General features: G+C 37.3%; 1 protein-coding gene across 1 annotated transcript in view; it reads left to right on the top strand.

Annotated features, from left to right (window-relative positions):
- Ptprc (protein tyrosine phosphatase receptor type C) overlaps positions 1-21,286 on the top strand; it is a 107,037-nt gene that overhangs the window by 61,127 nt on the left and 24,624 nt on the right. Inside the window, exons 10-14 of the mRNA XM_035445828.1 lie at positions 444-566; positions 12,976-13,131; positions 14,549-14,757; positions 19,339-19,399; positions 20,700-20,808. Of these exons, the coding sequence (XP_035301719.1) occupies positions 444-566; positions 12,976-13,131; positions 14,549-14,757; positions 19,339-19,399; positions 20,700-20,808 (658 nt within the window). The remainder of the gene's footprint in view (positions 1-443; positions 567-12,975; positions 13,132-14,548; positions 14,758-19,338; positions 19,400-20,699; positions 20,809-21,286) is intronic.

Consider the following 21,286-nt stretch of genomic DNA (forward strand, 5'->3'; position numbering starts at 1 on the left):
TATCAAGTGACATAGAAGGACAACAGAAATGTTCAATATTGTGATGGTAGTACATAGATGGGTAAACTTGTAACTCATCAAGTTATATACCTCAAGCAATGTTAGTGAACATAAATTGTGTCTCATTAATTTTATTAAATGTTTCACACAGCAACATCTCAAAATATCTGAATAGCAGTGTCTGTGAGAAGAGAATATTCTAAGGTATTCTTCAAATCAGTGGGATGTAAGTTTCCTACTGATGTATTGGAGCAGAATAAACTCTACTAAAGAAATCTGATCTAAAGGAAACAGCATAAGTCTAAAAACTTCATTGAAATTTTATCAACTCGCAATCAGTCAAAAGATAGCTGTTAGTGATTCCAGCTTGCTATGTAAATACTATTTTTTCAGTGTCTTATTTTTTCCATTGTAACTTTTTTCTTTTTCTTTCTTTTAAACAGCCCCAGAGAAGCCCAAGAACCTTTTCTGTGGGAATGCTACTGAGAACACAACTTTAGTTACCTGGACTCACCCTTCACCTTTACCCCATGGGTATTTTTCATGTTACAACAAGACCAATTCAGGTAATTTTGTAAAATGTAATTTTCACAAAGGAAGACAAATCAAGAATTTTTAAATAATGGGACTGTGGTTTTAGCTATGAAGCTACAGGGATTTTATGTAGATGGTAAAGAGTTTCTGTGTGTCTGTGTTTCAGAACTGTCATTCACAAAGGGCTTTCCAGACTCAGATATAGCAAAACACAAGAATATTCCTAATACTTGCTTAATTTTCGTAATCTTTCTTATCTTTAATCTTGACATTTGAAAGCCCAGAGAAGGAAAATTTTCTTACAAACGATCATGTTCCCATGCTGCAAACACTATGTAATTGTTCTATACTATTTTGACATCATTGCTGAAGCCCCTAGATAAGCAAGCAGAAAAATGCAGACACACGATATTGTGTGAATAAAAATGATTGCCATCCCATTCATCCACTGAAAGTGGAAACGGGTAATTTTATTTCTTAATCGTCTGCTTCAGAAATCAATGTTATCCCCCAAAATGGGGCATGGCTAGCTTTAGATCAGTATGCTTCGATGAACAGGTATCTCCTGGAGAAGATCAAATACCTAGAACATTTATAGAAAGCAGCAGGCAGGACTAGAGCATCCCAGTGCAGCCTGCAAATCAGACCTCTTGGCTAAGGTCACAATGAACTGAGTACACACTGCGTCTTCTCTGCATTTGTCTGGAAGAAACAAGACATAGGTCACAAAATTTGAAAACTGAAGACCATTTGTGTATACTCTTAGGGTTTGATAATATTTCCCCCCTTATTCATAATAACTAAATGACTAAAAGAAAGTTAAGAGGCATGTTATCCTTAGGCAAAGTTATGGAGAAGAAATATAAATAGTGTATTGGAGAGTCCGATAAATCGCTCTTTGGGATCTCCTGGACTGGGTACTGCCGCAGGTCTACTCTCCCAAGGTGGATCAAGCCACTCAGAGTCTGGGGACATCACAGTGCTAGTCCCACCTCCACTCACACGGAGAGGGAGTGTCTCAGACTCTCTTGCACCCACCATAAGACCCATCGGGGTATTGGACTTGCTTGCACCCACTGGAAGCGAACTTCGGCCCATTCACCAAGAGAAGAAGAGACGCCACCTGCACCAACTGAAAGAAGGCATGGGAAGATGACAATATAAGAACACATTCAACAACAGAAAAACCAATATGATACCACTGGAGTCTAGGGACTCTACACAGCCAAGACCTGAATATCCCAACACAGATGAAGCAGAAGAAAATGACCTTAAAAACAGCTTCATAAGATGATAGAGACCCTAAAAATGGCAATCTTGCCAAAAGCAATCTACAGATTCAATGCATTACCCATCAAAATACCAGAATAATTCTTCAAAGACACTGAAACTCTTGGAAAAGAAACTGGGAAGTACCCTTCAATGAATCAGTACAGGAGACTGCTTCCTGGACATTACACCTATAGCACAGACACTGAGATTGAAAATTAATAAACGGGACCTCCAGAAACTGAGAAGCTTCTGTAAGGCAAAGGACACAGTCAGCAAGACAAAATGGCAGCCCACAAAATGGGAAAAGATATTCACCAACCCCATTTCTGAAAGAGGGCTGATCTCCAAAATTTACAAGGAACTCAAGAAGCTAGTTTCGAAAACACCAAATAATCCAGTTAAAAAGTGGGGTACAGAACTAAATTGAGAACTCTCAATACAGGAATCTAAAATGGCTGAAAGGCAAATAAGAAAGTGCTCAACATCCTTAGCCATCAGGGAAATGCAACTCAAAACATCTCTGAGATACCTTTTTACTCCCTTCAGAATGGCTAAAATAAAAAACACCAATGATAACTTATGCTGGAGAGGATGTGGAGAAAGGGGAACACTCCTTCACTGCTGGTGGGAGTGCCAACTTGTACAGCCACTTTGGAAATAATTATGGTAATTCCTCAGGAAAGTGGGAATCAGTCTACCACAAGATCCAGCAATTCCACTGTAAGGCATATACCCAAAAGAAGCACATTCATACAATAAGGACATCTGTTCAACTATGTTCATAGCAGCATTATATGTAATAGCCAGAACCCAGAAGCAACCTAGATGCCCTTCAACTGAAGAATGGATACAGAAAATGTGGTACATTTACACAATGGTGTACTATTCAGAGAAAAAAAAAAAACAATGGAATCTTGAAATTCGCAGACGATACCATTCTGAGCAAGGTAACCTATTCAGAAAAAGACAAACATGGTATGTACTCGTGCATATATGGATTTTACACATAGAGCAAAGGATTAACAGCCTACAATCCACCCTATCAGAGAAGCTAGGAAACAAGGAGTCTAAAAGAAAAGGGGAAAGGGACATCTCCTGAGCAGACTAGGAGCATGGGGGGAGGGGAGAGGGAGCTAGAAGAATGAGAAGGGGAGAAGAAGAGGGGTGAGGAGGACATAAGGTAGCCAGAAGGTTGTGCAGGGTGAAGAATAGAGGAGAGTAAAATAAGAGATACTATAATAGAGAGAGCCATTATATGTTTAAAGAGAAATCAGGCATTAGGGAAATGTTCAGAGATCTACAAGGATAACACCAACAACCATCTAAGTAACAGTGGAGAGGCTACCTTAAATGCCCTCCCCTGATAATGAGATTGATTCATCCAACAGCTGGTGGAAATAGAAGCAGACACTCACAGCTAAACATTGAACTGAACTGGAATCCAGTTTCAGAGAAGGAGGAGTGATGAGCAAAGTGGTCAAAACCAGGCTGGTGAAACCCACAGAAACAGCTGACCTGAAGAAGAGGGTGCTCTTGGTCCCCAGACTGATCACTGGAAAACCAGCATGAAACTGATCCAGACCCCATGAATGTCAGTGAGGAGTCCTGGGAAATCTATGGGGCCTCTTGTAGTAGATCAGTACTTATCCCTAGCATAGGAATGGAATTTGGGATCCCATTTCACACAGAGGGATACTCACTCAGCCTAGACACATGAGGGAGGGCCTAGGCTCTATTGCAAATGATATGACAGATTCTACAGTCCCTCCCCCCATGGAAGGCCTCATAGTCCCTGGGGAGCATAAATGATATGGGATAGGTAAGGTGTTAGTGGGGGGCAGGGGAGGAGTGGAGGGAGAGGGAACTGTGATTGACTTGTAAAACAATCTTGTTTCTAATTTAAATATAAGAAGCTGAAAATTTTTAAAAATTCAAAAATCTAAAAGAAATGGACAATTTTCTGGATAGATATCATTTACCAAAATTAAATCAAGAACAGATAATCAATTTAAACAGACCTATAGCCCATAGTGAAATAGAAGCAGTCATCAAAATCTCCCAACTAAAAAATCCCAGGCCCAGATGGTTTCAGTGCACAATTCTACCAGAAATTCAAGGAAATTCAGAAGGATCTTTGCCAAACTCTTTTTACAGGAGTACAATTACCTTGGTACCCAAGCCACAACTAAGAAAGAGAACAACAGACCAATATCCCTCATGAATATTGATGCAAAAATACTAAATAAAGTACTGGCAAATCTAATTCAAGAACACATCAGAAAAATCATCCCCCATGATCAAGTAGGCTTCATCACAAGGATGGTTCAACATTCAAAAATCTATCAATGTAATCCACCATATAAACAAACTGAAAAAGAAAAACCACATGAGCTCACTAGATGCTTAAAAAGCCTTTGGCAAAATCCAACACCCTTTCATGATAAAGGTCCTAGAGAGATCAGGGATAACAGCAACACACTTAAACATAATAAAAGCAATATACAGTAAACCAACAGCTAACATCAAACTAAATGGAGAGAAACTCAATGCAATTCCTCTAAAATCAGAACAAGACAAGGCTGTCTACTCTCTCCATACCTCTTCAATATTGTCCTTGAAGTTCTAGCTAGAGCAATAAGACAACAAACGGAGATTAAGGGCATAGAAATTGGAAAGGAAGAAGTCAAACTTTCACGATTTTCAGATGGCATAATAGTTTATATAAGGGACCTGAACAACTGTACCAGGGAACTCCTATAGCTTATAAACATCCTCAGCAAAGTGGCAGGATACAAGATTAACTCCAAAAAAAAAAATAGTAGCCTTACTATATACATATGATAAATGGGCTGAGAAAGAAATCAGAGAAACATCAACCTTTACAATAGCCACAAACAATGTAAAATATCTTGGGGTAACACATACCAAACAAGTGAAAAACCTGTGAAAGAAATTTAAAAAGATACCAGAAAATGCAAAGATCTATTATACTCTTGGATAGGTAGGATCAACACAGTAAAAAATGACAATCTTAGCAAAAGCAATCTACAGATTCAATGCAATTCCCATTAAAATCCCAGCACAATTCTTCACAGACCTTGAAAGAACAATTGTCAGCTTTATATGGAAAAACAAAACACCCAGGGTATTCAAAACAACTCTGTACAATAAAGGAACATTGGAAGCATCACTATCCCTCACTTCAAGCTCTATTATAGAGCTATAGTCCTGAAAACAGCTTGGTATTGGCATGAAAATAGACAGGTAGACCAATGGAATCGAATTGAAGATCGAGATGTTAACCCATACACTTATGAACGATTATCTGATTTTTAACAAAGAAGCTAAAATTATACAACAGAAAAAAGAAAGCATCTTCAACAATCCAGCTGGCACAACTGGATGCTGGCATGTAGAAGACTGCAGATAGATCCATATGTATCACCATGTACAAAACTTAAGTCAAAATGGATCAAAGACCTCAACATAAATCCAGTTACTCTGAACCTCTTAGAAGAGAAAGTGGGATGTACCCTTGAACACATTGGTACAGCAGATAGCTTCCTGAACATAACACCAGTAGCACAGACACTGAGATCGACAATTAATAAATGGGAACTCCTGAAACTGTGAAGCTTCTGTAAGACAAAGGACACGTGAACAAGACAAAACAGCCCACAGAATAGGAAAGGATCTTCACTAACCCTAAATATGACAGAGGGATGATTTCCAAAATATACAAAAACTCAAGAATAGTCACCGAAACATGGAATAATCCGATTAAAAAGTGTGGTACAGAACTAAATAGAGAATTCTCACTAAAGGAACCCAAAATGACTGAAAGACACTTAAGAAAGTGCTCAACATCCTCAGCCAGGGAAATGCAAATTAAAACAAGTCTGAGATACCATCTTGTACCTGTCAAAATGGCAAATATCAAAATGCAAAGACAGTTTATGCTGGAGAGGATGTGGAGAAAGGGGAATACTCCTCCACTGCTGGTAGGAGTGCAAACTCATACAGCCATTTTGGAAATCAGTATGGTGTTTCCTCAGGAAAACGGGAATCAGTCTACCTCAACACCCAGCAATTCCACTCCTAGGCATATACCCAAAGGATACACACACATTCAACAAGGATATCTGTTCAATCATGTTTATAGTAGCATTATTTGTAATAGTCAGAACCCAGAAGCAACCTAGATGCCCTTCAACTGAAGAATGGATAAAGAAAATATGGTACATTTGCAAAATGGAGTACTACTCAGAGAAAAAAAAAATAATGGAATCTTGAAATTCACAGTCAAATGGATGGAACTAGGAGAAATCATTCTGAGTGAGGTAACCCAGTCACAAAAGGACAAAAATGGTATGTGCTCACTCATATATGACTATTAGATATAGAGCAAAGGATTACCAGCTTACCATCCTTACCACCAGAGAAGCTAGGAAGCAAGGAGGACCCTAAGTAAGACATATATGGTCTCCCAGAGAAGGGAAAAGAGACAAGATATCCTAAGCAAATTGGGAGCATGGGGGCAGTGGAGAGGGAATTAAGAGAAAGAGAAGGGGAGAAGAGGAAGGAGAGGAGGACATGAGGGAGCAGGAAGACTGAGTCAGGGGAAAATACAGGAGAGCAAGAAAAGAGGTACCACAATAGAGGGAGCCATTATAGGTCTAAAGAGAAATCTGGAACTAAGGAAATATCCAGAGATCTACAAGGATGACCCCAACTAAGAATCTATGCAATGGTGGAGAGGCTACCTTAAATGCCCTTCCCAAATAATGAGATTAATGACTACCTTATATGCCATTCTAGAGCCTTTATGCAGTAGCTGATGGAAACAGAAGCTGACATCCACAGCTAATCACTGACCCGAACTCCTGCAATACAATTACAGTGAGGGAGGAGTGATGAGCAATGGGGTCAAGACCAGGCTTTAGAAACCCACAGTAACAGCTGACCTGAACAAGGGGGAGTTCATGGACCCCAGGCTGATGGCTGGGAAACCAGCATAGGACCGACCCAGACCCCCTGAAAGTTTATCAGTATTTATCCCTAGTGTGTAAATAGACTTTGGGAGCCCATTCCACACAGAGGGATACTCTCTCAGCCTAGTCCCATGGGGAAGGGCCTAGGCCCTGCTCCATATGGTATGACAGACTTTGAAGATCCCCATGGAAGGCCTCACCTTCCCTGGGGATCAGAAAGGGGATGAGAGTGGTGGGGGACAGAGGATGAGGGGATAGAGTGGAAACTGAGATTGACATGTGAAACAAGATTGTTTCTATTTTAAATTAAAACGTTGTATTAAAAAAAAAGAAGCACATCACCAGAAGGAATTTTAGTACTACTACTACTACTACTACTATAACTGCAATTACATATATACATCATAAAAAGAAAGTGTCTGATAAATCAAAAATAGATTGAAAAGACAGGAGAAATAGAGATTCTAGGAAGATAAAACAGAGGGACCACTTATGTCCTCTGCATCATCAGACTGTTTTATGGGTCTTTCAGTGTGGTTTCTTCAGGAATACAGTTTGGTTTTCTTTCTGTTTTTAAACATTCTTCTAATGCTCATTTTGGTGCATTTATAGTTTGATACATTCTCTACTGCACTGTTTGTCAGGGTATTTGGTAAATTTACGTGTGTACATGGTTTATTAGAAGTCTGTATAGTCTGAAAAATCTGTTTTACTGAATTGTAGAATTAGGGTAAGGACAAGATGAGTTATTAAGTTTGAAGAGTTTTTCATGACTGCAGCCAGTAAAAGGCCCTTCTTACTGTCATTTAAACATATGGCTGTCCAAACACACTGCTTGCACGTGGTTTATGGGGAATGCAAGGAGCTTGGGCAATATGTATCTTCTATTCTCTCCAACTATTCACTGGTAACTGAATGGAGCCTCCATTCAGGACTGTGTTGAGACCACCTTAAAGATCCATTGAAGGTGGCCCCCAGTCCATGATCTCTGACTGCAGTTAAAATGAGTTGCCAGCTACTGGAGGCTGGTTGGCTTAGTTTCTCACTCATGTCTAAGGTGTGCTGCAGGGAGATCAACATCCAGTTTATCTACCAAGAAAATCTGGCAGGATCATAGCATCATTCAGTCCATTAAACTATGTACACTAGTCCAGGTGAAAAGCTCCAGACTTTCAAAATTCACAGGTCTAAAGTGTTTGAAATGAATGCCTTTAAATCAAACTTTACATTTCGCCTCATCATTTCACAATGTAACTGTCTCAGTGTCTCCTAAAGTTAGAAAAGAGGAGAAAAATATATCCAGTATTTATTTCTCTTGGGATATCTGGTGATTTTATTATGTTCTACTTAAAGTGGTTTTTGATATGGTCTAATATCTCCAGAGAGATGTTCATATGATGAAAGTCAGATTAACTCAATGTTAGATGATTTTCCAGCAGCTTCAGATGAACCTCCTGACATCACTACGTTCATGTTTTTACCATATGGTATATCTTGAGGAGCTTCAGCTTTGTGTTATCAACTTAATGACACACTTTAACAAGAAGATCCCCCTCCCTCAGTTATTGAATAAAGGCATTTTCAGCTTTGTGCATTTAAGTGATTGACTTTTAAGAGCTATTGAAAGCAATGTGCACATTTTGAAACTATGATGATATTAGAAACCATTGTATACCAGCATAGGACTGTTCCAGACCCCTGAACGAGGATGTCAGTTTGGAGGTCTGGTTAATCTTTGGGGCCTCTGGTAGTGGATCAGTATTTATCCCTAATACACAAATGGACTTTGGGAACCCAATTCATATAGAGGGATACTAGCCTAGACACATAGAGGAGGGTCTAGGCCCTGCTCCAAATGACATGACAGACATTGGAGATCCACCATGGAAGGCCTCACCCTCCCTGGGGAGCAGAAAGGAGATGGGATGGGGGGTCTGTGGGGTCACGGGAAGAGAGGAGGTAGAGGGAACTGGGATTGACATGTAAAAGTAGCTTCTTTCTAATTTAAATTTAAAAAGAAAATAATAAAGTAAAATACAGGTGTCTGAAAAAAATCATTGTATATATCTTTTAAATATGGCCTTTTATTTGTCTCTTTTGACATTGCAAATCCCTTCAATACAATTTTGTTTTCAATAAGCCCATTGGGACAAACATGTCTATACTGTTTGAAATAGTGTCCACAAAGACACTTTAGAGGAGATCAAGTCTAGAAATTACCATTTCATTATATATATATATATATATATATATATATATATATATATATTTTCACTGGTAACAAACATCACTGACCCTCTAGGTGTTTCCATAAACAGCAGACATGACTTTAATGGTGGGAATACTACTATTGCTTTACGGAAAAAATTGAATCATTTAATGAAACAAGATGTTCCTTTGTTCCACAGTTTGTTCTCTGAGACCTGAAAGTATTTGACTTCATAAAGGAGCCAAAAGTGTTCATGTACAGTGTTGTGAATGTGTGAGTGATGATTCTTCACTGGAAAAGAATCAAGGGGATTTGCCTAACAATTATTAGATTAGCTAATACATTCTAAGACTGGGCTGTCCTTCAGTGTTCATCTGCCAGTTGCAGAGACAGAAAAAGCAGTAGCTGCTCAGTACAAAAGGTGTAGAACCTCAGAAAAGAGGGACCACAGTCCAAGGCTGAAGGCCTAAAATCCCCCTGCAGAGTCACTACTGCAAGCTGTGTTCAGATCTTAAAAAGGTGTGTGATGGCAACAGGGAAAAGCATGTCCATTCAATAAGAGTCTGTCCTTCATTCACAAGAGAGAGAATCATCCTTACCCCACATTCATTCAGGCCCCCATCTTGTAGGACAGCTATCTGTATCCAGGGAAGATCTTTCTCACTCTTTTCACAGAACCATATGCAAAACATGTCTCACAACACCTCACAGACATAAATGTGTGATTTACCAAGGTTTCCCTCAATCCAATGAAGTTGCCAGTCAAGATTAACCATAACAGAACCTTTCAACCAAACCTTGAAATTCTTAGTAATTTGAAGCAAACACCCCAAATATTTTGTCTAAACACTAAGAATCTCCATTAGTTACTTCTTTTAAAAAGCTTCAGATTTATTGCTTAAAATGAACAATTTCACTTTTGTTACATTAGGTAAAATACGAGCTTCATTGAAGTGCATTATGAAGCTGTGTTTTGATGCAGAATGCTTGTGAGATTCCATAAACAAGCTCATGAATTTAGGTCCTAAATAAAAGCCAAGCTGAGATGGAGATCAATACCCTTAACCACTGGATATTATCCCAGTGATGAAGACATTGTCCTAAAAAACAGACACCATACAAAAATGTAGCAGAAGGCATGGATGTCATTTGACCCTTCCTGTATTCAGCCTTCTCAGAGAGGATTCAACCTATGGATAAAGCAGACCTGAGCTAGAAACTAACATCAATGTATGCAGGCTTTGGGGAATTCTGAGAAACAGCTGCCATTACAGAGATTGATTTCCCCAACTTACCATTGAGACTTCCATGGTGATATTCCTTATAATTATGTGTTGAATCTTTTCTGACACTGCTCCTGAAATCCCAAAGCCATATCCAAGAGCACTGGAAAAGTATGGTCTCAAGACAAAAATTCAGGTTTCACCCTATTGTGGGCATTTATTGTCTGCTTTTCTCCAGAGAGGAGATGAAACGGTAAATGCAGGAGCTCAAATTCCAGACCTCAGTGCCTAAGTTCCATTCTAGATTCATTTTTCTTGCCTGCAGTCATGGACCAGTGGCTTCATTTCTCTATGGCTCAGTTTTCTATAAAATCAGATGGTATGGCAAATACCAACTTTATAACTATGATGGTGGTTAAATCAATTAACTCATACATCATACAAAGTTATTGTAACATGTATAGGATCATTGATCACATTTTCGTGTTGTTATCATTATAGCTGATGTCTAATAATATGATGCTTGTAATTGTTTGCTATATTTTTCCACTTAAAATGTCAATATGTGCCCAGTGATTTCCCATTTAACATATGCTAGCACTTCTACCTATGTCCTAAGTTATATCTAAGTCTTAACTTAACATCGTTATCTGTTATGCTAATCTTATTTGTCCATAAGCTAAAATCATCCCTTCTTTCATGTCTAAGGTTTTGTGGCAATGCAACTCAACAGTAACATGCTTATATAGCATGTACAAGTCCAGGAATTAGACCTTAACACCCCCCCCCAAAATATCTAGGTTTTCTCTTTCAACTCATTCAGTTTCATTCACCTTTCCATACAAAGCCCAGATTTTAGTAGCATAATAAAGTCTCCTCTCATTTTCATGCTCCCCACAAATTCCTACAGCCTTAAAATAATGTGACCCAATGGCTTCTTCCCTGAAAGCCTGTAACAGTAGCTCTCTAAGGTCGGAGTTAAGTATCAGAAAAGGTGTGATGAAAACAATCATTCTAAAGCATGGCAAAATAAGAATTTGCAGTGTTCACTGGGGTCTGTGTTGTGTTGGAAGAGAAAATCTCCACAAATTTGTCTAAGTTAATTGAATATTCTATGCACTACATTAATGATATATAATCATAATGTTGGATGATTTGAGATTGTCAGAATAATTAGATTTATTCAATGCATTTTATATTGATTGTACAGCTTTATCATAATATATGTGTATATATTATATATTATGATATTCACATATATATGTCTGTCTATACACACACATATATATCTGTAAAATTAAAACACATTTAGACCATTTACCTCATTCCTCTCCTTCTCTTTCCACTGTACTTCTGTTTCCTTCTCCGAATCTCACAGCCTCCTCTTCTTTAATTGTGCTAATATATACATAAATGAATAAACATAAAATCACAGCCTGCTGAGTCCATTCAGGGTTGCCTTCAGATCACTTGATAGCAGGTAACCAATCAAAAGGATCATCCTGAGGGATGGATGGATATCCTGATCTCAGCTTGTAGCTCTTCTTTTAAGGTTAGGCCTGATGAGGTTTCCCTCATTCAGGTGTGGGTGTCAACTGTTGTCAGAATCATACAGGTCTCATCAGGTAGCTGTGTTGTTGAAATTTCATAGGTGTAGGTTTCCTGTCATAGCTAGAAGACACAACTACACAACTTATTGGTCCTCTGGTTTTTATAGTCTTTCTGCTTCCCCATCTTCCTTGATATTCCCTGAGCTGAGTTGTGTTGTTGATGCATTAACCGGAGAAAAGCACTCTACTGTATGTTGTTCTCTGCTATTTGACAAGCTGTGGCTTTCTGTAATGTTCTCCATTGGCCACAAAAAGAAGTTTCTTTGATGAGGTATAAGAACTACACTTACTTGAGTATTACAATATGTATTTAGAATTCAGTTAGGTGGAATATTCATTTGGGGAAGTGCCAGAGAGAGTGTTCCTCTAGATTCTTGTACCTGTACCTCTGGTTCCTCTAGATGCATGCAGTTGGCTGTGTTTACAGTACAAGATGAAATTTTCCTCCTGTTAAGCGGACCAATTAGGCAGCTATTGCTTACTGCCAAGATAGGAGTACCACTAGTGTATCCTTAGGGATGACTTGCTGTGCTGGTCATTGTTGTACTTCATAGATGTCACAGCTACATAGGATTATTGATTGTTTTTGTCTCTTCGTGGCTTGCATATCACCTTCTGGTACTATGAAAGCTAGTCCTCAGAGAGTGGGTTTCCAGGTCAGTTCCAGATTAAGTGCTGTGACTCCTAATCAGATGTTCCCTCAGTCTCATGGCTCCATGAATTATATGGTGTCATTAGCAATAGGGACTTTCCTTCAACTTGTGGGCGAATATAAAGCAATGGTTGTCTGTGTCTTATTTAAGCATCCTTAGTGTTTTAGATCCCTCTTCCTCCCTCTCTTCCTGCATTAAAGCCCCCTTCACATTCCTCATCCCCCACTTCATATCACCTGTATCCTGCTGTCCCCTCTCTAGAAAACCACTCCCCTGTCCTTTGTATTTTCCTGGCTCCTGAAGTTACTCTAGCTCTAAAAATTTGGAACCGGGAACACAGGAGAAAGACAACACATGGCATTGTCTTTCTATATAAGTTTATTCAGTCTTTGGAGTCTATAATGTAAAAATCAAGTTATGCACATTGCATTGGGATCCTGACTTTCAGAAACTTACTAAATTATTTTTTCTTTTTAGTTTTAGAAATCTGTGACCCTGTGGGAGTGAATGATATCCCTTACACGATAAAGAACCTGAAACCTTATACATATTATAAAGTGTCAATCCACGCCCATGTCACCGGGGCAGTGCAACGCAATGGGACTGCTGAATCATGCTCCTTTCGGACAAAAGAGGCTCGTAAGTTCTCTGCTTTAATGTTTCTTCCATGAGTGGCAAGGAACAACGAATGCTATTTTCATGTACAATGTGTTGATCTTTCTACTTTGGGAAATACATTGGGCTGGCATATTTGTTAACATCTAAAGTTTAAAATTATTTAAAATTTAAAATCTTAGATTTTGTTAAAAATTATTTAAAACCTACTAATCAAGGTTCACTGCATTTATCAGATATTGTCACAGGGTTGAAGGAACAAAGCTGGAAGTGTCATCAGCCAGTATGCTTCATAAGACATCAAGCATTTATAACCCTCAGCAACTTAGATTAAAAATTCTCTCTTTACTATCTAGAAACACTGTCTGCTCCAAGATGCTTGATGATGTTCTACAGAGCACTGACTCATAGTTACAATGACAAAACATTTAATTAATATACACTGGAAATTTCAGTGATGTTGCTTCCAGTGTGATGTTCACATAGTTTGTGAAAACAATGCTAGATTAGTGTCCAGGGTAGCTGCTAATCTCGAATAGGCAGGGAATAAGAAAGACTTTTGGGGGTATAGTAGGATCTATAACTATATGACCTATCTGAGCACCAGATTCCTGGAGAAGAAAATGTTGTCAGTGTTAAAACATTCTCCACATCACCTAGGATCAGGTTTTAAATGTCCAAATCCTAAAATCCCAGTGTAGAGAGGAAAGGGGTACACATAATTCCACCACTAGCTCAGGAAGTGTTGGCATTTGATAACTACTAGAGAAGAGTCAGTTTCCTTTAATGATGTGACCCTTGATAGGCTGACCACACATCAGGATAGGCCCCAAGCCAAGGAACGTGCTTGACGGGACAAGAAGAGGAGTAAACTAAAAGCTGAATGGAAATGGGTGGCAGGGAAGAGCAGACGGTGAGAGGAGGAGTCAGGGTGTGTATGTTTGAACAGGCTCAAATATATATATTGTATGACAAACTCAAAGAATTAATAAAAGTATTGGATTTTTGAAGTCTTATGGACATATGATATTGTTGCCTTCCCAGGTTTCTGGGATGTCATAGCAAATGAAAATGATTTGATAATTCTATAATCTCACCTTGTGTTGTGTAGGATACTCATGAGAGAAGGAGGATCAGGGCTGTTTCCTTCCATGTTTCTCTAGCATCCATCCTCGCCCCTCCTCCTTCTCACTTTTCACTGCTGTTCAGTTCCACATCCTGTTCTAAAGGGATTGTGCAAGTTCTCAGGACTTCCAGCATGTCTTATAGGTTAATACTTAATGAAGAGGTGATTTATTTTTAGATGTTTCAATATAGTTGCTAAATCTGTGTTCTCATGTGCAGACGAACATTTAAAATGGTTTACATTGTACTCGCATTTCAAGTTATTTATATTTTCACATATCAAATGATTAAGATGACAAACATTTTATTTCGACAGCACCAAGCAAGGTCAACAGAATGAAAGCCATCAGGAAGTCAGAAAATTTTATAAGTGTCACATGTGATCCTCCTAGTGAAATTAATGGCCCTGAAAAAGTCTACATTTTGAAAGTCAAAAGTGGAGGTTCCTTATTTAAAGATATCAAGCAACCCACATGCAGATTTGATGTAGAGAATCTCTACTATTCAACTGATTATACGTTTCTGGTAAGGTCACGCTTTCCATAATCATTACTTTCCCAAGCTATATTAACAGTTTTGAATACTTAGTACTTGCACAGTGGTAAGGTCAACGTTCATATGGACTCAAAGATCTCTGATAACCTGTGAAATCAACACTTTAGAACATTCAACAATTAGGTGCCAAGCATTTTATCAATGGAATGAAAAGCAATGTTTTGAGGCAAAATTTTGCTAGAATATTTGCAACTTCAAATTGAGGACTGTAGGGAAGTCATTGCTCATGTGCCTGGTAGGAGACAATTCATGAGTAGCAGGCCTTTATTTTGCCAAATGTTTATTTTTATTGTTTTCAACTTCAAACTTTTATGTGTACTTTGAGTTTAGAAAATTCTAGAAACAAATTCAAGAAAAATCCATACATAAAGTGAATGTAAAAAATCTTAAAATACCTATAATTTCACTGTGGACTATGTATTATAAAGATATTTCTGTTGTTTAAATGAAAATGTATAAACAGATAAAATTACCATTTCTGATACAGTTTAGCAATTTTTTCTATGTTATGTCATCACGTTTACCTTCCCACATTTTTTATTATTTGACTTTCAATAGTTGGATGGGGTCTTGTCATATGCTTTTATCATATTCTTCTAACAATAACTATATTGAGCTCTAATATACACAGCATCTAGTAAACATGTTTATTGATAAATAGTAACTTCTTTTAACATCTTTAGTTATCTTTACTCAATACATGAAAAGGTCAAGTCAAAAACCTTATTTTGACTTCAATTTGAGGGGAGGCATCATGTCAGGAGCCTGATAGAACTGGTTACAATGCATCCGTATTCAGAAAGCAATAGAGATTGTTTTTGGTGCTCAATTCACTATCTTTTAATTATTACATTTAGGACCCTAGAGCTGGCAGGTCTATGGTGCTACATTTGGGGTTGGTTTTTCCTATCCAGTTAACCCTATTCCTTCACAGACGTGACTAGAAATTTATTTCTGAGATGATTCTAGATCTGTCAAGGTGACAATCAGTATTAATCATCCTAAATCTACTTGCCAACTTGACATCCAAGCAAATAGCTTTTAATCCACAATCTTCCACCTATTGTGTTCTCATAGTCTTCTTTAAACTTGCTTGCATGCTTTCTCCACAAAACTTCATATCTTTGTGTTTCTCCCTGGAGATCTGAATGAGAGCAGTAAGCAGGAGCCATGCAACAGCCCAAACACTGTACTATCATGAGATTTCCTCCACCAGAGATTAAAACATTTCTTTTTAGTTCACTATTACTCTTTTTTTTTTCTCACTCATGGACAGAATCTAGCCAGATTCTTTGCCAAAATTGTATCATGTAACTGCTACATCCAACCCTGGTTGACTCCAACCCTTATAACACCATGAGATGAGCACTTACTCTTCTCTTGGAATTCTGGTATTCAGATTCCTACCAAAATTATGTATTATGTTCCACTTAAAGCATTCTAGACCTTCTCTAGAATGAATCTCCAAACTCTTCCACCTTTGCACAAAGCAGTTCCAAAGGTGTAAGTATCGTGTACTTGGGTGTATCACAGCAATGATCATCCCTTGAAGGAGATTTTTTCATAATTTTTACTTTATTTATGAAAGAACATATGTATGTGAATGTGGTTAACACATGCTATAGTGCACATACATGGAAATTAAAGGAAATCTCTGGGAATTCAAGTCCCTCCTTCTTCCATGGGTTGAAGGAATTGTATTCAGATTGCCAGGCTTGTGTAGCAAGCAGGTTTATCTGCTAAGCCATCTCTTTAGCCCCTACTTTTCTATATTATCTTGTCTTGTTGTTATTAAAAAATACCTGACAAACTGACTTAAGGAAGAACTTATTTTTCTCACAATTGTAGAGGGTACAGTTCACAATGATGGGGAAGGGATGATGGCAGGACTATGAGGCAGCTAGCCACATTTTATCCACAGTAGTGTTAAGCCTACTTTCTCTTTATTATTTTGTCTCATTATTTTTAAGTCTAGCATGGAATGGTGCTACCCACATTTAAGGCAGGTCTTACTCCTCAACTAACTCCCTCTTAAAACTCCTTCATAGATATGTTCTGGGGTATTTTTTAATAGGTGTTTATAGATCCTGTCAATTTGACAATGAATATTACCATCACAACCTGATAGTGATAGTTGACTTCAATGGCTTCTTGTCAGTTGAATTTTTTTGTATAACAAGCTTTTTTTTATTATAATTTTAAAGAAGAAAAGTATTAGTTACACTTCTCTAGAGTAACAGAACAGAATGAATATATATATATATATATATATATATATATATATGCAGTTTACAGTCTGTGGTCCAGCTATTCCAATAATGGCTATTTACCAATGAAAAGTCCAAGAATTCAGGGGTTGTGCAGTCAGTGAGACTGGATGTCTCAGCTGGTCTTTAGTAAATGCCAGAATCTCAGTCTAATGCCAGTGCCAGAATGACTTGACAGCAATAGTAAGACTAAGCAGGCAAAGAGTAATTGCTTACTTCTTTTGTGTCCTTTCTGTAAGTTTCCACAAAAAGCTGTAGTCCACATTTAAGGTGGATCTTACCACCTCAAAAAAAATCTGGATTTAAGGCTGATCCTTTCTTCTTCAAATACTTAAATCAAGAAAAATCCTCCACAAGTATACCCAGCTGCTTGGGTTTTAGTTAATTCCAGTTGTGGCCAAACTGACAACCAATAATAGTCATCACAAGTAGTTTGGAATCCATTAAAAATAGATATGGTGCTATTTTAAATGGTGCTGCAGTGGTAATTATGTAGTCTGACTTGCTCATGGTGGTGAATTACAGTAATGGATTTTCTAATGCAAGACACTCTTCATATTCCAAGAGGCAAATTATCCCTTCTCTTTCATAGTGCATTATTGTTTCAATGCATTATTGAATAAATAGTTTAATATTTTATTAATTCTATGGGTAGATATTCACAAAGGGGATTATTCAATAATATATACAGATAGGTTTGACATCTCTGTGGTATGCCTAACTTTTGCTGCAATTTGAATTTATTTTACTCTTTTTCAATGTGTGTAACTTTAAATAGCATAGGGATGGTTTGCATCCTAGAAATCTCTTTGATCCTTTTAATACAGAGGTATAGTTATTTTTCAAGTGAGTGTGCCATTTATATCTTCCTGAAGGGTGTTCCATTCAGAGAAACATGTACGAAAGCATCCTGCATCCTATTACACTGTGTTCAGCTTCCCCAGTAGCCACAAAACTCTTGGCACAATCTTCTTTTAATCTCTCACACACAGAGAGATTTTATCTTGTTGATGACTTTACTTCATGGCTTGCTTTTCTTCCTAGGACTCTCTTTGTCTACTCTTCAAACATTATAAATTATTCTGGGATATATGAGTGAACATTATAAACATAAAATTCAAATTAGGAGATAATCTTCACTTAGCTATTCCTTCTCCCACTATACAAGTAGATCTTTTGTTTTCTGCATTTCACTCATCATAACTTATTTCCCATGCATTTATGACCCTAAGACAACATACACACTTTCATGAGGGTGGAATCATCTCATACTTACTCAGTACAACCAATTCTACTAACATATTTATATTTATTAATAATAATTTATTTTAGTGACTTATTTTGATCTTTTTCTCATTGTATCTTCACTCTTATGAAAATAATTATGATCATTGTTACTGTGGTTTGGAAAAATTTATATTCTGTTCCTACATGGTTTGTCAGTTACATTGCCTGCTGCACATAGAAAGTAATGAATTCTTAAAGTACATTATTCGTTCTGATAATTTTTACCTTGATGACTTCTAAAGAATCTATAATGGATACTTGAAGAAGTTTATAATGCAATATATTTCCATCTGTGGAGTTTAAAATTTTAATGTTGTGAATTTTATTGATTTATAAGAGGTAATTGATACAATTTTGTTTATGAATAATGGGAAATCCTATACGCACTTGTATAGAGAGTGAGGGCTTCCGTGCTTGTTTGTCACGGTTGTCACATCATGTTAATCCCCTTTAATGATATTCAGATCTATTTTAACATAATTTATGTGATATCAGTAGTTTTGTTTCATCAACCCCTTCAGTGTCCTTTCCTATCAAGCTTATTTTCTGTATTTGTATTAAATTTTGTGAGTTGTAGGCATTTATGCTAGTTATTTCCACACTGGCATTTGTTCATGTCTTTTACCCATGCACATTCCACACCTGTCTCTTGTAAACAGCAGATTTACTTTAAAAATAAAATGTGAACCTACTAGCATATTAATAGACAACTTTCCTTTTGTCATTTACTCTACCTTGAAATTGTTAACTCTGGATTTTATTTCTTGAACTGTGTTCTTCCATTTCCAATTGTTATTGCTGTCATTCCTAAGACAGGTAAGCCCCTCTTCTATCTTTTAGGCTGGATACAATGAAATAATCTTAAAGTTTCAGCTTTGACTTAGAAGTTTTTAATGAAAAGAGGCAGCATTGTATGAGAAATAATGTACATTTTACAATATGCCATTCACACTAACAGAAGAAAACTAAATTGTTTTCTTTTTCAACTGAAATTTAGGTCTCTTTTTACAATGGAAAGTATGAGGGAGAGGCAGTTTCTCAAAATCAATCAACATCTTGTAAGTCATCCTGCCCTATTTTTTTCTACTTCTATGTGTATGGATTTGCTTGAGCAGAGCTGTGCTATTTTGCATCCATCAATTGACTCCTTAGTTGCTTGCACATACTTTATAAATACCTGAAATTTTCAAAAACCTCTGAGTAAACACAGATTAAAATACAGTATAATAAAAATTTAATTAATAGATTTGATCACTTAGTCACTCAGCAGATGTTGCCTTCATTACAAATTTAGAGAGTATTTATTTACAGACAGGTAGTTTTGGTAGCTCCTTTAAATGTGACTGTGGTGTTTGGTCCATATATGTGCTACAGATGTGTGTACTGATTATACTCTGATTTCTAAGATACCTTATACATAGGGAGCATCATTATAGACCATAAAGCGCACGTATGCGTGCACACACACACACACACACACACACACACACACACACACAAGGTTTAGGGGTTATGAACAGCTACCTTTCTCTGTGTTCTACACAGCCCACCATTTACTGTAACTACACCATTTAACCTCGTTTCAGGAATTAAGGAACTGAGGTGCAAAGGTAATAGGATTCCCTTTCAGGATGTAAGAACTAAGGTTGGAAGCTCAGCAGCCTGGCTCTGGGGCTCAAACTTTGATGCCACTGCATGGGTTTATTGGATTTCCATTGTGTGGATGAAAAGGATGGCACATCACCCAGGATAAAGACATTGCCAACCCTGCTTTGCTCTCCTTTCCCTATGCTTGTGATTTACATTGATTCTTAGTGAAAATTCAAGCAAGGGAAAGTGTTAATCCTCACTGTCAAATGAAGTAAATTTTGTCTCTTGGTTAATTGGTTTTATCCCCCAGTGAGCATGTAAGAGATTTATCTTTGTGGGGTAGAAGCTTTTATGAATCCCTTAGGAGGCTACCCACTACTGTGCTCAATGATAAACTATGAGTTTCTTTCTGAAAGCTGTAATAACTGCATTACCTCATTGATCCCTTTAAAATGACTCTCTGAAAGGGAATTAAATCTAAATGATAGTTTTCTACAAAAGTACAGTATTTAATGAAAAGAAATGGAAGTGCTCATCTATATTCTAATTAGTCTCTTTAAATATAAATGCCCTGGGAATTTTGAAATAACAGAGCCCATCATTGCAAAATCAAGATTTTAATGTATTTCAACTTATTCTAAAATTTTTGCTTTGAGTCTTCACCATAAATGAAAAAAAATACTAAAATTCTAGTTCATGAAGGTCACTCACATTGTCTACCAAAGTATATGACATGATTATCTCTTGTGTGTCACTTATCATTTCTAGATAATGCTAAAGCACTGATTATATTCCTGGTGTTTCTGATTATTGTGACATCAATAGCCCTGCTTGTTGTTCTGTATAAAATCTATGATCTGCGTAAGAAAAGATCCAGGTAAGAGACTATTAATTTTGAATTAGGAGGCAATAGTAGTTGTAATAATTTCACAAACTGTTCAAAATGCATTAACCGAGAAATGGACTAGAGAAGACAGTATGAACTTCAGTTAATGACTGAGTTGGGTGTCAAAGACTTAACATGGAATTACTGTATTACTGTAAGCACTTATATTCTCTGCCTTTGCTAATGATATTGTAGGCTTGTTTTGATAATAATCAGCACAAAGCATGTGTACCCTCTCATTTAATCCTCAGTAGATGAAAGTAATATGGGAACAGCAAATGCAAAAGGAGGGAAGTTCTGGGGACTTTGTTTATTTCTTTGCCCAAGAAGATAAGTATTTATGAAAAATGGGAGAATCCATTTAACTCTTTCTCACTCTTCTGAAATTTACAGGCAACTCTTGATTTCTTTCTTTGCTCCCTTGGTTTCTTCACTCTCCCCAAGTTCCTGTTTTACCTCTCCCTTTTTC

This window comes from Cricetulus griseus, chromosome 5 (assembly GCF_003668045.3).
Source record: "Cricetulus griseus strain 17A/GY chromosome 5, alternate assembly CriGri-PICRH-1.0, whole genome shotgun sequence".
NCBI lineage: Eukaryota > Metazoa > Chordata > Mammalia > Rodentia > Cricetidae > Cricetulus > Cricetulus griseus.